This window comes from Dermacentor andersoni, chromosome 2, assembly GCF_023375885.2.
Source record: "Dermacentor andersoni chromosome 2, qqDerAnde1_hic_scaffold, whole genome shotgun sequence".
NCBI classification, from domain to species: domain Eukaryota; kingdom Metazoa; phylum Arthropoda; class Arachnida; order Ixodida; family Ixodidae; genus Dermacentor; species Dermacentor andersoni.
In genome coordinates this window covers 239,636,102-239,649,889 of record NC_092815.1, presented here as the reverse complement: position 1 = coordinate 239,649,889, position 13,788 = coordinate 239,636,102, and the positions used below count along the sequence as shown (strand labels likewise).

The 13,788-nt window shown below is 45.4% G+C and overlaps 1 protein-coding gene across 2 annotated transcripts in view; it reads left to right on the top strand.

The window, feature by feature from the left end:
• Positions 1-6,698, top strand: part of LOC126539892 (uncharacterized) — a 242,735-nt gene extending 236,037 nt beyond the window's left edge. The window contains exons 19-20 of one of the 2 annotated variants that reach the window (XM_050186704.2): positions 2,763-2,937; positions 3,430-3,515. In XM_050186704.2, coding sequence (XP_050042661.1) covers positions 2,763-2,906 — 144 coding nt within the window. In that variant the 3' untranslated portion in view covers positions 2,907-2,937; positions 3,430-3,515. Of the gene's footprint in view, positions 1-2,762; positions 2,938-3,429 lie in introns of both variants that reach the window. The other variant, XM_050186702.2, reaches the window with a different exon arrangement.
• Positions 6,699-13,788: the final 7,090 nt, after the last annotated feature.

Below are 13,788 nucleotides of genomic sequence, written 5' to 3'. Positions count from 1 at the left end.
AGATAGAAAAGAAGAATGTTTAACACTGGGGCACAAACGCACACATCTGCATCTTCCCACAGGCTCATTCATGTTCACCGATCAAAACATAGGGCTTTTGGTGTTTTGGATCATTCGAAATGTCTTCATTGTCCGAGTGCTTCTTTGAAGAACTTGGTGTCAGTTTCAACCGCATGACATGAATACTAATTCAGGAGGCAAGCTGTAACTCTGCCTTATATTCATGAGGAAATTATTTTAAAGGAGCTGCAGGCAATAGACAGTGCTTTTTGTTTGGCAAGATGCAGAACAAATTTACTGCATCAAGGTCCAGGTGGTCAAATGAAACACCAAGCAATAATATATATCTCAATGAAACAAAGAAGTGTCTGAAGGTTTTGAAATAGGTTATTCAGTTTATCATAATGTCCAAATGCTTTTTGATTCAACAGTCGTTTATTCAAACAAACAGTTCGTTAAGTCGATGATTCCTTTAAACCGAGGTTTCTGTGCTTCATTAAATCGAGAAATATGAGCAGACTGCTATTTCACAGTAACACTGGTAAAACCATGTCAGCAAGCATTGGAAGTATATGTTTTCGAAGAAGCCTTGAAGGTATCTCACGATCACATACACCGGCCTTCATTTGCTCTGTTGTACAAGTGCAACATGTCGTAAAACATTGAGCAGAGTTGCGAGTCGGGCTATACCTAGTTCATGAATTTGCCATTGTATGCATCCACATGGATCATCGCAAGCCTGCGAATGTTGTACTGTATTGGCCTCGAGCTCCACCACTGGAAAAGCTGGCGCCACCGTCGGCGTGACGTGCTAGGAGGGATCACGTGGACATAGTGGCCGCGTCGGCTGCTTCGGGAGCGCCGAAGCGAGCTGAAAACGAGTTTAAATTCCCTGGTATGCTGCGGTCCCCATTTAGTGGCGAGATTTTCCCGCTTCGAGTGTCTCCTTTACAACACTTGAAAGCACTACAATAGGTAGTGTCTGCCTTTGAAGGCGCGCAACATGGTAGGCTACTGCTCGGTGCCGCAGGGCCGGACGCACGTAACGGAGGCCGGTGTCAGCCTTAGTCACACGTAGCCGCAGGACAAGAAGCTGCGTGAAGCTTGGCTCGCGAAACATAAAACCGGCAAACAGTCATCGGCTACAACTCGGGTATGCAGCAAGCACAGCCGCGAGGAAGATTTCTGCTACGGCACCATGTCTAGTTTGTTCTGAAAACGCGCACTAGACGCTCGCCCGAGTCTGCTGCCCGACTAATGTCATGATGGGTTGGTCTATGAACTTGTCGATGCTATAGATACTGGCAAGTTCAGTGGAGTGGAAAGGCAGCGGTAAGAAGCACATTTAAAAAAAGCATGGCATATGGTCATGTTTGGGTTATGAATTAATGAACTGGATTGCAAAAAAGGAGCAGCGGGAAATTGCACGCTGAGAACACCCATAAGCATACAGTGCGACGCAATTCGAGAAATAATATTGAAAGGTCAAAGAATTTAGAAGAAAAAAAAGATTGAATCGTCGCGATGGCACATCACGGTCCCCGTAGGCGTCGAAGTCTCTACAATGACATTATTTTTGAACAGCTCTGATAGTGCCCACGCAACAATGGTTGCTTGTTCAGGACTGTCAAATGCTCATATTCTGCGGCCTAAAGGTCATGGCACGGTGCGAAAACGCGCGCGCGGAAAAATCGAAACAGTGCGCGGACAAGCATGCAGACGTGCAATCGGTCACTGCGAATCTGCGCGATCGCTGCATTGATGCTTCGTTCTATTATGCTCCATTTAGTTATACAAACACTATAATACCATATTTTACATAGTTTGCTCTCAGCGTTTACCTACCTTTCACGCAAGAAGCCGGTTCGGGAGACTCCATCGCGGCGACCGCGCGCAGTGGCGTTCACTGTACGTATTCGGTAAAGAGATAGCGTCTGTAAACGATTGTGTGCTTTCAGTTTGCCCAAGATTATTATTTAGACAGTAAAAAACTTCTCTTGTTTCAAAAGTACTTACAGAAATGTCTGGGAGATCTCGCGTGTGGTGTTTTCAGTGAGCGCTGACAGCAAAACCTATGAGGAGCGCGCCACGTGATACCTCATACTACGCCAGCGAGGCGCTTCCGATAGATGTCGACTCCGTAACTCCTCGCCGCCAATATGTTCTGTTTGTTTTGGCAGTGTAGGAGAATCAATTACTCTAGTAGCACTTCGTGGTGACCACTGGTAGCAAAGCAACAACTCCTCCGAGGTGCTGCTGTGGTAGAACGAGGCTGTATTTCTTTACGTTTCCTGCAAGAAGAAAAAAAAAATTCTGAGCTTTCACTTCATGCTTAGCATGCCCAGATTTTTCGCCGTTGTCTTTTCTTTTCTTTTTAATTTCCTACTTTGCTTCGAGATTGGGGTGTGAAGCTTCCTTCTAGTTGATCAACGTGGTATACGTGGGTTTCATGCTATAGAACGACAAAAGGCGCAGAGATCTGTTTCGCTCGACACCCCGATGAAGTCTGTCAGGAAGCACTATGCTCTCAATCGGGTTCCTGTTGCCTCCTGCATGTGCTTATACACAATGTGCAAAGACATTTACTTAATTGAAACACCGGTGCAGGAATAGCTTGCCAAATTGTGGTAATTATAAGTAGCCATCAGTGAAATAAAAACAAAAAAAAATAATAAATCTTACAATTCGAAATTTCTTGTGGCAGTTGCATTTGCCTAAAGTATATATCCTCTTAAGTACAGTTAACCATAATGGGCGTGTAGGCCTTCCGAGCAGTACTTGGCCTGTGCACAATGGAGACGGTGCTGGTTCTCGTCCTGCTTGTGGTCGCCCTGGTGCGGGCACTCAAGGGGGATGCGCCGGTTGTGCAGCCTGGCTACGATGGGATACCAGGCTGCTGCTGCTGACGACGACGACGCCTCGACCGAGGACAAGCAAGTGCGCTCGCTTTTTGCCGCAGCCTGCAGGCCTAAGTTAATGTAGCGATTGGCCGGGCCAAATGAGAAACCATAGTTTTGCACACTAGGCTTTAGACACATATATTTCACACTTAACTGAAGAGCATTTTCAATCCGTCTGAGTGTTGCAAGCTTACCTACGGGAGACTTCTCATGAAGGGAATATACTCTCCCATTCAAGGTTGTTGTTCAATAGAGCTTTAATCTGAATTGCGCAAACGGGCCTTCCCATGCGTTTCGTGTGACCCAGTCAAGGTAGCAGCAGATGTTGCAGTTAAGGTAGACCGACGACGAGGACTCGCTTGAGACACACATCTTCGTACCACTGCATTCGAGTCGAGGGGTGGTGCTTGCATCTGTTTTCTTCACTCAGGGTGTAGTGCTGAGTGGAGGAATGTTCTTGCAAACAGTGGTCAGTGTCATTTATTCGTGACAGTGAAGCAGCATCTCTTCCTATCCCTTGTCTGCGCAGGGCCGGGGTGATGGCCTCAGTGCTGAGCTCGAGCGATCGCTGCATGCAGTCGCTCAACGGCCCGATCGGCTGCGCTCCGAGTCCCGGCGCCTGGAGCGAGCACTGGACCTTGAGACCACCACCACCGCTGCTACGCCAGTTGGAGGCGGCAGTATTGCATCACCATCTACCAAAGTGCCGCCCGCCCCATCGTCATAGTCGGTGTGCCACCACTTGCACGCCCATAAATGACAGCCAACAAACACAACCACTTGCCTGCCTTCATGCTGTGCCAAGCTTAAATGTCATCGCAGCAACATTCCATTGGTGGCAGTCAGCAGTGAGGCCTCGGAACATTTGTGCACCAAGTGGCAACTCAGACTGCCGTCACTGCCCTGCGGTTTGTGGCTTGACCATCTTGTGTTTGCCATATGGGATGTCAACTCTTGGAATGCTGTGGCCTGTGACAGGAATCCAGCACATTTACTGTGCTGCTTTTTATTTGAGGGTGTTTTTGTTCTGTTGGCAGATGTTGTAAAAGTGCTGCTTCTGTGCCTATTTGATAGCTTTCTGTGGCTTAAAGTGGGCTCATCTCTCGCCATAGATAAGGCAGTATATTTAATCAAATTTCCTTAATCTAGCATTTGGTGAATGAACCCATACACTGCCTTTTCGAAATAAGTGATCCGGAAGTTAAGTTTGAGTAAAATTGTCTGTGCAACATCATTAACAGCTTTTGCATGGAACCTCGTTAAATAAAATTCCACGAGCAGCCGCGAATCTGTTCGAATAAAGTGATGTGTGTTATTCAAGGGCACGATCATGCACGATGCGAATTAGCAGAAGATCCCGCATCCATCCACGGTGTGTGGGCCATATAGGTAATATTCAACATCAGCAGTGCCTACGCACGACTTGCTCTAGCCAAAGAAGTTTTTGGGCTTGCTCAAATAATCGGACATTTTCACAGCACTGCCCACTGCCCTGTGCTCCATTGGAACAGTTCCGTTCTATGGACTAGCAAAGTACTGCTTCTCAAATATTTTTGTATAAAGCACGTAGCCAGTTGCATTTCCCAAGGTAGGGCATTTCTCAGCCTATAGAGAGCTGTTTAGTGAGTAGTGATTATACTATTGCAAAGTGATTATTTTGATTTAATCAACACCCAAGGCACTATGCTAAGTGTAGATCATGGCATTATCTCAAAAAAGATTTCTCGACTACTTTTTCCAACTATGTTATCTGTGGTCAGTGTTCCTGCTGTGACTGTATCCCAATTTCAGTCCAGTCGGCCAGCAATCTGCAGAAGCCGAGCTTGCGTTTGCACCGCTCTGCTGCCAGGAGGTGCAACAGAAGAAGGTTGCACATTGTCACAAGCCGCCCCTTGATGTTGTGGGCTGCCAACCTTGCCAGCAATATGCAATTGGATCGTGCTCTGTTTGCCAAGTCATGATTGACATGCATCGAGAAATGTGAAATGCTTGAGTCACAGATATTTTAGGAGATGTTCCCAAATTTCTTGCGCAAAACTGTTCGTTAATTTTAGAGGTAGTTATGATTGGTCACACCAATAATGGCATCTAGCAAGTTCCCAGTGGCTGCCAACAGCAGGCATTTTTGTGGCATGCCGCATGTATTGAAATGCTGCAGGGCTACTTGATGTAATTTCTGGCTGTATGCAACGTAAAATATGCTAAAATTACATGTCTTCCTGACCACTCGATTCTTTGAATATTTTGCAGTCCATTTCAGGTAAGGCATATTGGTTAGCGACTGTGCATGCTAACCTATATGCAAACGAATATGTGATGCCAGAGGTCAAAAGTATTGTCCTCCGGCGTCGTCTGACAGCTTCGCCGACAACATGCAGATGACAAAGCCATCCGCAAACAGGGCTCGTGAGGCTGCTGTGTTAGATATTGTCAAATTTGCCATCTTGTCATCTCGAAGAAAATTACAGGATGGCTACGCCTTGCCTTATTGGTTCAAAAAACCAATGTGGTGGCATTTGACATTGTCCAGAATAGCACTGCTTGTTGATGTTGTCGGCGGCGACAGTAAGGACTGCCAATCAGATGAGCCCTGCCCCCATGATGTGGTGGCAATCACATTGGTGCTAGTGTCAAAGTGCTCTGCATGATCTTAACGACGATCAGTGTGTTTTGTAAAATTCAGAAACACTGGTGCAGCTTTTTCCAGAGTGGTCACTTTAACACCCAGTGGAGTGGGATCTTGTTAAAGTGGCCCTCCACAGTGCATCACTTGCTTTCGACAATAATTGGCGCTTGACACCAAAGCAAACCTGCTGCAATTGGCCGTTGCGTGTCTTCAGTGGTTCTACCAATACCAAAGCCTCCTCTGTACTAATGCATAGGACTTTCACAGGACGCAACTGTCTGTTTAAAAGGATCTGTGAATTCGAATTAAGCAAGGTTGAACTAACAAGGTTCTAATGTAAAAAAGTACCCTTGTTCATTTGTTCATTTTTTTCTTCTTTTGTTTCAAATTGGAAAAAGCATTTCTGTAGTTGATTCGTAAGCTTTTCCTCACGAAGCGTTGATATCTACCAAAACTTGGAAGAGTGTGCACCAAGTTTGAGCCCTCACCAGACTTGCTGTGCTACCTTTGTTGGAGAAAGCCAGTGCTCATGTTAGGTTGTCATGAATGTGAACACATTTTTCAATTTTTACTGAAACGTTGACTAATGTTTGCTTATATTGTACGAACAAAGTGGGATTAAACACTGTGTCATCATTGTTGCTGTGCAGCAGTGCATGCATGCTGTAGCATTTTATTAAAACTGGGGGTTACTTTAGTGCAATCAGTAGCATAGACGGAGATGGTGACATCAGGAAGGAAATATCACTGCCACCATTCAATTTGTACCGCAATGGGCTTTTTAGTTTTAACATTTCACTATAATTAATAGAATTTTTTAAATTTTACTATTGCTGTTAATAGTTTTCACCACATTGTTTCTGCTCATTCAGTTTGCATGTCTTGCTCATTGTGCTAATCATTATCAGCATGCAGTATCAATCGGCACCATTTTGTTGTTTCATCATGTTAAACGCATTCATTGGAACTTTGAATGCTCTTTCTATCTGTGCAATATCCACTTGCTTTGCAAACACTTGTTCACTTATAGTCTGCAAAAATATGAAAAGTGCGCTTGTGTCACACACATAGTAATAATAAAGACTTGTAACATAGAATGTTCAGATAATGTTGTAATTGATGCTGCATGAGATGTGCTGTTTCTATTCAATAAATTCATGTTTAATTTTGTTGGTTGTTGCAAACGTGACTTTTTATTACCTGCACAGAAAGTAACACAAGGCTCTTTTTGGAGGAACAAATATGGGATGGTCCTTCAGGCCAACTGCAACACGCTTTTAAACCCAGTAAAAAAAGCCCAATTTAGGATAGTGTGGATATAGGGTAGCCTCCGTGCAAAATTTGACGTTTGAAGTACTATTGGAAGCATCACGTAAAGTTAAAAAATATAGCTGTTTTGGTACCAAAGGATCATAAAGTGCCGCCATTACTGCTCACCGGCAGTGACGCACAATCTAGAATGCGTGACAAGATTATCAAGACACCTTGGAGATCACATTAGAATGTACACAGGACAATGTATACAATGTCGGCATTTCTAAAAGATGTTTCAACTGTCTCTGATGTCTGGAGATGCCTTGTGGCGGGCGTCAAGCCCGCCTAATGCACCGCCAATTTTGGGACAAAGCAATTTACGAGACTTCTTGTAGCTTTAAAAATGGCTTTTAGAAGTTTGGCCAGACATCTTGTAAGCCTTCTTTTGGTACTGTACCTAATACTCACCAAGGTTATTTCCAACAGAATCTTGGCAGTGTCTAACCAATCCAGAAAACATGCTGGCTCTGGGAAGGGATGTTGTGTATGTAACACCCAAGTCATCACTCAAGTAATTGGGAAAGATGCAGCGTATATATAATCATCTTTATATGGCTCGCATTGATTATGAAAAAGTGTTCGATTCCATAGCGATACCAGCAGTCGTGTAAGGACTGCATAGTCAAGGGGTACCGAAAGCATACATCTTTATCTTAATATTAAGGTTGGACAGCTACCCTATTAAAGCATTTAGCTTTCTTTGGGAAATAACCACAATATTCAGGGTGTAACCGTTTTCGTGTGCCGATCCCGAAGACATTGCAATATAATACAACGGGAAAAACCGTGCAGTGGTACCACGAGGGTTTTCCAGTACTTATCAGTATTAAAGCTCCTTGATAATTTGAAAGTAGCGACACTCTCCTCCTTGCGACGCTTTCCTCCTCGATTCTCCTCGCCCACTGGCTGTGCACAACATGCTTTTTCTCCTGGGCTCCCGTGGACGCGCCACAGCATGCTGTGGAGGCGTGTTAATTTGGGCCAGCTGCGCGCCCCAGTGGTGCTTAAAATTTTGAGAAATGCTCATAACAGCATGGATAATGCTGAAGGCAAAATTTATGAAGAGGTTGGTTTTTCCTTAAAGCCGTATGAATGGGGCATACTGATGTAAAAGGAGCTTTGAGGCGAGTTCTATACTCCAGACAATATTTCTGCCACATGATGAGATGCTTTACTTTGTGCGTCTGATCTAGTATTGATTGTGGCATATCCTTTGGTGTGGGGCTCATTAAGCGAAAGCCTTAGATCTCTGTTCTAAAGTCGCGTTGTGAGCTACAGAAAATATCACATGACAGAAGGAAGGCCGGAAGCGAACCAAAGCATGTGCAGCCGTGTATAAGATGATTACTGATAATCAAAGTTAAGTAATGATTCATTAGTGATTGGATTAAGATGAATTAGGGTGGATCAAAGTAGATGAAAGTGGATTAAGGTGGGTTAAGGTGCATTAGGGAGGAATATGGTGGATTAAAGTGAATGAAGAAGGATTCAGATGGATTAAGGTCGATGAAGGTGTATGAGGGAGGATTATGGGGTTATGGGGGATGGGTGGATTAATGTGGATGAAGGAGGATTAGGGCAGATTAAAGTCAATGAAAGTGGATTAAAGGGAATGAAGGACCATTACGGTGGATAATGATGATGATGAAAAACGTTTATTTGCTCTATTTTGCAGTGATTTTTGCGGCTTCAGATGGAGTCTTCCATCTTCTCTCCAGGGTTGGTTCCCCTAGTCCAGGGCTCCGCTGAGGGTAGCTGCCCTGCGTGCACGCCTTACTAGTCCTTGTTGGACTTTCAGGATGTCGCTGGATAGCATCCTCTCCCACTGTTCTGCACTCTGGTTTTTTATTATGGCTAGCCCATCTATTTTCTGGCAAGCCCATGTGGTATGGTATAGGGTTGGTTTGTCTCCACACCATGGGCACTTGCTCTTGTACTGCGTGGGGTAGATCTTGCTTAGCATGTTTAGGCACGGGAATGTTCCCGTTTGTAGCTGTCGCCATGCTACGGCGTCTTCTCTATTTAGTTGTTTGTGAGGGGGCGGGTACTTTAGTCTGATGCCTCTGTAGTAGTTTAGTATCTCTACATAGCTTTGGGCTACCGGCTCGGGTTCCTCAGCGGGGTCAGGATTGTTGGATGCTCGGTTTGTTGCGTGCCCTCGAGCTATCCTATCCGCCTCCTGATTTCCCGTAATGTCGGTATGTCCCGGCACCCAAACTATCGTGTGTTTGGCCTGGTTGTTGACGGTGTTGCCACTTGAGCGGAGGATGCGGAGCGCGCTTTGGCTGATTCTGCCGTTTAGGTAGTTGCGGCATGCTGCTTGGGAGTCTGTGAGTATGGTTAAGGACCTGTTGGATCGGTAGCCCTCCGCTTCCGCTAGAGCCACAGCTGCCTCTTCGGCCTCAACTACCGTACAGTTCCGAATTGATGCGCTGGTGATTTCTTTTAGGTCCAAGTTGATCACCGTTGCGACTTTGCTATTCTTGTGGTTTCTGTCCTGAGTGTAGGTAGCGGCATCTACGTACACTGTGTCGTGTCTAGTTGCCAGTTCTTTGTACATACTCTGCTCTTGCTTGTCTTCGTGCCATGTGTAGGTTCGGGTCCACATTGCTGGGTATCGGTGCTACTTTGATGGTGTTTCTGTATTCGTCCGGTATCGTCTCCGTGCTTTGTGTCTCCGTTATGGTAGCTTCACCGCCGTATCTGCGCAGGAGTCTTCTGCCCGTTGTCGATAGCTTTAGTCTTTGCATTTGCGCGATTATCTGCGCTTCTTGGAGCTCCTCGAGACTGTTGTGTAGCCCCAGGGCCAGGAGTTTGTCGGTCGATGTTGACTGCGGTAGGTGGTGCGCCGTCTTGAGGGCTTTCCTCAGGATTGCGTCCGCTTGTTGCATTTCGTGCTTCGTACAGTGGTAGTACAGGAGGCTGTACGTCACTCTACTGACCACCAGGCTTCTGACCAGTTTGAGTGTGTCTGCTTCCTTCATGCCGTGTCTTTTCCGCGAGACCCGCGTTATCATGCGGGCCACTTGGTTGGCTGCAGTTTTAAGTAGTGTTAGGGTGTGGGTACATCGTTGGTTCGATTGTATCCACATTCCTAATATCCTGATGAGCGTCTTCTCCGGGATTGGCTGTCCCTCGAGGTGGATGTTCAACTTCATGTTTACTTCCTCTGGGACGGTGCGAATCCTCTTGCCTCGCCATACTCTTAGGAGCTCGGACTTCTCCGTTGAGCAGGCTAGACCTCTTGCCTTGACATATTCCTCTACGCATGTCGCAGCTTCTTGTAATATTTCTTCCTTTTCCCTGAGTGAGCCTTTGGTGACCCATACAGTGATATCATCGGCGTACATAGCGTGGCGTACGCCGTCGATTTGGTCTAGCTGTTGGGCCAGTCCAATCATGGCAACATTGAACAGGATGGGTGAGATGACTGATCCCTGCGGTGTGCCTTTGTTTGGGGTGTTGAACTTTTCGGATCTCAGCTCGCCCAGGCCGATTGGTGGATAAAGGTGCATTAAGGAGGATTGGGTCGATGAAGGTAGATTAAGGTACAGTAAGGAGGATTAGACTGGATTAGGAGATAACAGGACTAGACCTGAGGAGGAAACGGAAGATACTGGTACATAAGAAGCTGATCAATGAGTTAGCAGTAAGAGGGAAAATAGAGGAATTCTGGATCAAGCTACAGAACAGGTATTCGGCTCTAACTTAGGAAGGGGACCTTAGTGTTGAAGTAATGAACGACAATCTTGTGGGCATCATTAAGGAGTGTGCAATGGAAGTCGGTGGTAACTCCGTTAGGCAGGATACCAGTAAACTATCGCAGGAGACGAAAGATCTGATCAAGAAACGCCAATGTATGAAAGCCTCTAACCCTACAGCTAGAATAGAACTGGCAGAACTTTCGAAGTTAATCAACAAGCGTAAGACAGCTGACATAAGGAAGTATAATATAGATAGAATTGAACATGCTCTCAGGAACGGAGGAAGCCTAAAGGCAGTGAAGAAGAAACTAGGAATTGGCAAGAATCAGATGTATGCGTTAAGAGGCAAAGCCGGCAATATCATTACTAATATGGATGAGATAGTTCAAGTGGCTGAGGAGTTCTAATGAGATTTATGCAGTACCAGTGGCACCCACGACAATAATGGAAGAGAAAATAATCGAGGAATTCCAAATCCCACAGGTAACGCCGTAAGAAGTAAAGAAAGCCTTGGGAGATATGCAAAGGGGGAAGGCAGCTGGGAAGGATCAGGTAACAGCAGATTTGTTGGGCAGGATGGTGGGCAGATTGTTCTAGAGAAACTGGCCTCCCTGTATAGGCAATGCCTCATGACCTCGAGCGTACCGGAATCTTGGAAGAATGCTAACATAATCCTAATCCATAAGAAAGGGGACGCCAAAGACTTGAAAAATTATAGACCAATCAGCTTACTGTCAGTTGCCTACAAACTATTTACTAAGGAAATTGCAAATAGAATCAGGAGCACCTTAGACTCCTGTCAAGCAAAGGACCAGGCAGGATTCCGTAAAGGCTAGTCAACAATAGACCATATTCACACTATCAATCAGGTGATAGAGAAATGTGCGGAATATAACCAACCCTTATATATAGCTTTCATTGATTACGAGAAAGCGTTTGATTCTGTCGAAACCTCAGCAGTCATGGAGGCATTACGGAATCAGGGTGTAGACGAGCCATATGTAAACATATTGAAAGATATCTATAGCAGCTCCACAGCCACCGTAGTCCTCCATAAAGAAATCAACGAAATCCCGATGAAGAAGGGCATCAAGCAGGGAAATACGTAAAGAAGGGCGTCAGGCAGGGAGATACGATCTCTCCAATGCTATTCATAGTGTGTTTACAGGAGGTATTCAGAGACCTGGATTGGGAAGGATTGGGGATAAGAGTTAATGGAGAATACATTACTAACTTGTGATTTGCTGATGATATTGCCTTGCTTAGTAACTCAGGGGACCAATTGCAATGCATGCTCACTGACCTGGAGAGGCAAAGCAGAAGAGTCTCGGAAGGGAAAGCGGTTTACGATAGGTAGCAAGGCACTGGAAGTGGTAAGGGAATACATCTACTTAGGACAGGTAGTGACTGCTGATCTGGATCATGAGAGTGAAATAATCAGAGGAATAAGAATGGGCTGGGGTGCGTTTGGCGGGCATTCGCAGATCATGAACAGCAGGTTTCCATTATCCCTCAAGAGAAAAGTGTACAACAGCTGTGTCTTACCAGTACTCACGTACGGGGCAGAAACCTGGAGGCTTACGAAAAGGGTTCTACTTAAATTGAGGACTACGCAACGAGCTATGGGAAGAAGAATGATGGGTGTAACGTTAAGGAATAAGAGAGAGAGAGAGAGCAAATGATAAATGAAAGGTAGGGAGGTTAACCAGGACTGAGCCCGGTTGGCTACCCTACACTGGGGAAAGGGAAACGGGGACGGAAAGATTAAAGAAAGAAGAGAAAGTCCACCGGGGATATCGTTCAGTCACTCAGTCCGGATCACAGACGCTGACTCAATCCTGTATCTTTCAAATATCGCAGCAGGGCTTTTGTGGCCTTTTGGAATAAGAAAAGAGCAGGTAGGGTGAGGGAACAAACGTGAGTTAACCACATCTTAGTTGAAATCAAGAAAAAGAAATGGGCATGGGCGGGACATTTAATGAGGAGGAAAGATAACCGATGGTCATTAAGTGTTACGGACCAAGGGAAGAGAAGCGTAGCAGGGGGCGGCAGAAAGTTAGGTGGGCGGATGAGATTAAGAAGTTTGCAGGCACGACATGGCCACAATTAGTACATGACTGGGGTTGTTGGAGAAGTATGGGAGAGGCCTTTGCCCTGCAATGGGCGTAACCAGGCTGATGATGATGATGAAGGAGGATTAAGGCCAATTAAAGTGCACGAAGTATTAGTATGGAATAATGTTTTTTACAGCAGGCTTTACAATCTTAATCCTCCGTCATTCACCTTAATCCTTGTTCATGCACCTTACCCACCCTGTAATGCTCCTTCATCCACCTTAATTCTCATTCACGCACCTTAATCCTGCTTAACACACCCTAATCGTTCTTAATCATCCTTTATCAACCTTAATCCTCCCTAATCCTTGTTATATAATGTACCCTAATCCACCATAATTGTTTAATCCTCCTTGATCAACCCTAATCCTCTCTAAGCCAACCTAATTCAATCGCTAATGAATCATTAACTTGTCTAATCATTCTCTTGTACAGGGTTGGACATATGCTTTGGGTCGCCTAGGGCCTTCCTTGGGTCACGTGATATTTTCTGTTCACAACGCGACCTTGAAACAGATCTAAAGGCTTTCTCCTTAAAATTAAAAAAAAAACGCAATGTGGACTAGCTAGCGCTCATCACCTGCAATACCATGGGTATACTTGCCACAGATTTTTTCAGGGCTTGCATTCATTGTATCTGACTGACGCATAGATCGACGTAAGCTAGAAATGATAGCTCCTCTACAAGCTTCTATTTCAATTTTCAGTAAAACAAGCAACGGATCCTAACAATCGCAAAAAGTGTGACCGAGACGCTGTATCTTCGCACATAATTGTTCATAGCAGAAAGCAGAATCTACGGTGCTGCATTTCTGACTGAATCACAACAGTTGGCGACGTGCGAGGTGATGGAGCCGCCACAGAATATGAAACATACTGAGGGCAACCGCATTTTTATGCAGCGTACGAATTACCGCAACAAACGCTGGTGAGCAGGCCGGAAGAATGAAAAAAATGCAGCATTACAGCTAGGATGCTTTGCTATGAGCAATAAGACGCCTCACCTCGCAAACAAGTTCCAGTGGCGTAGCAACGGGGAGGGGGGGGGGGGGCGGGCCCGGGTGCACGGGGCCAGTAGGGGGTGGGTGTCATATACGTCTGAAGACACCAAAAAATTGTCGATATCCTCG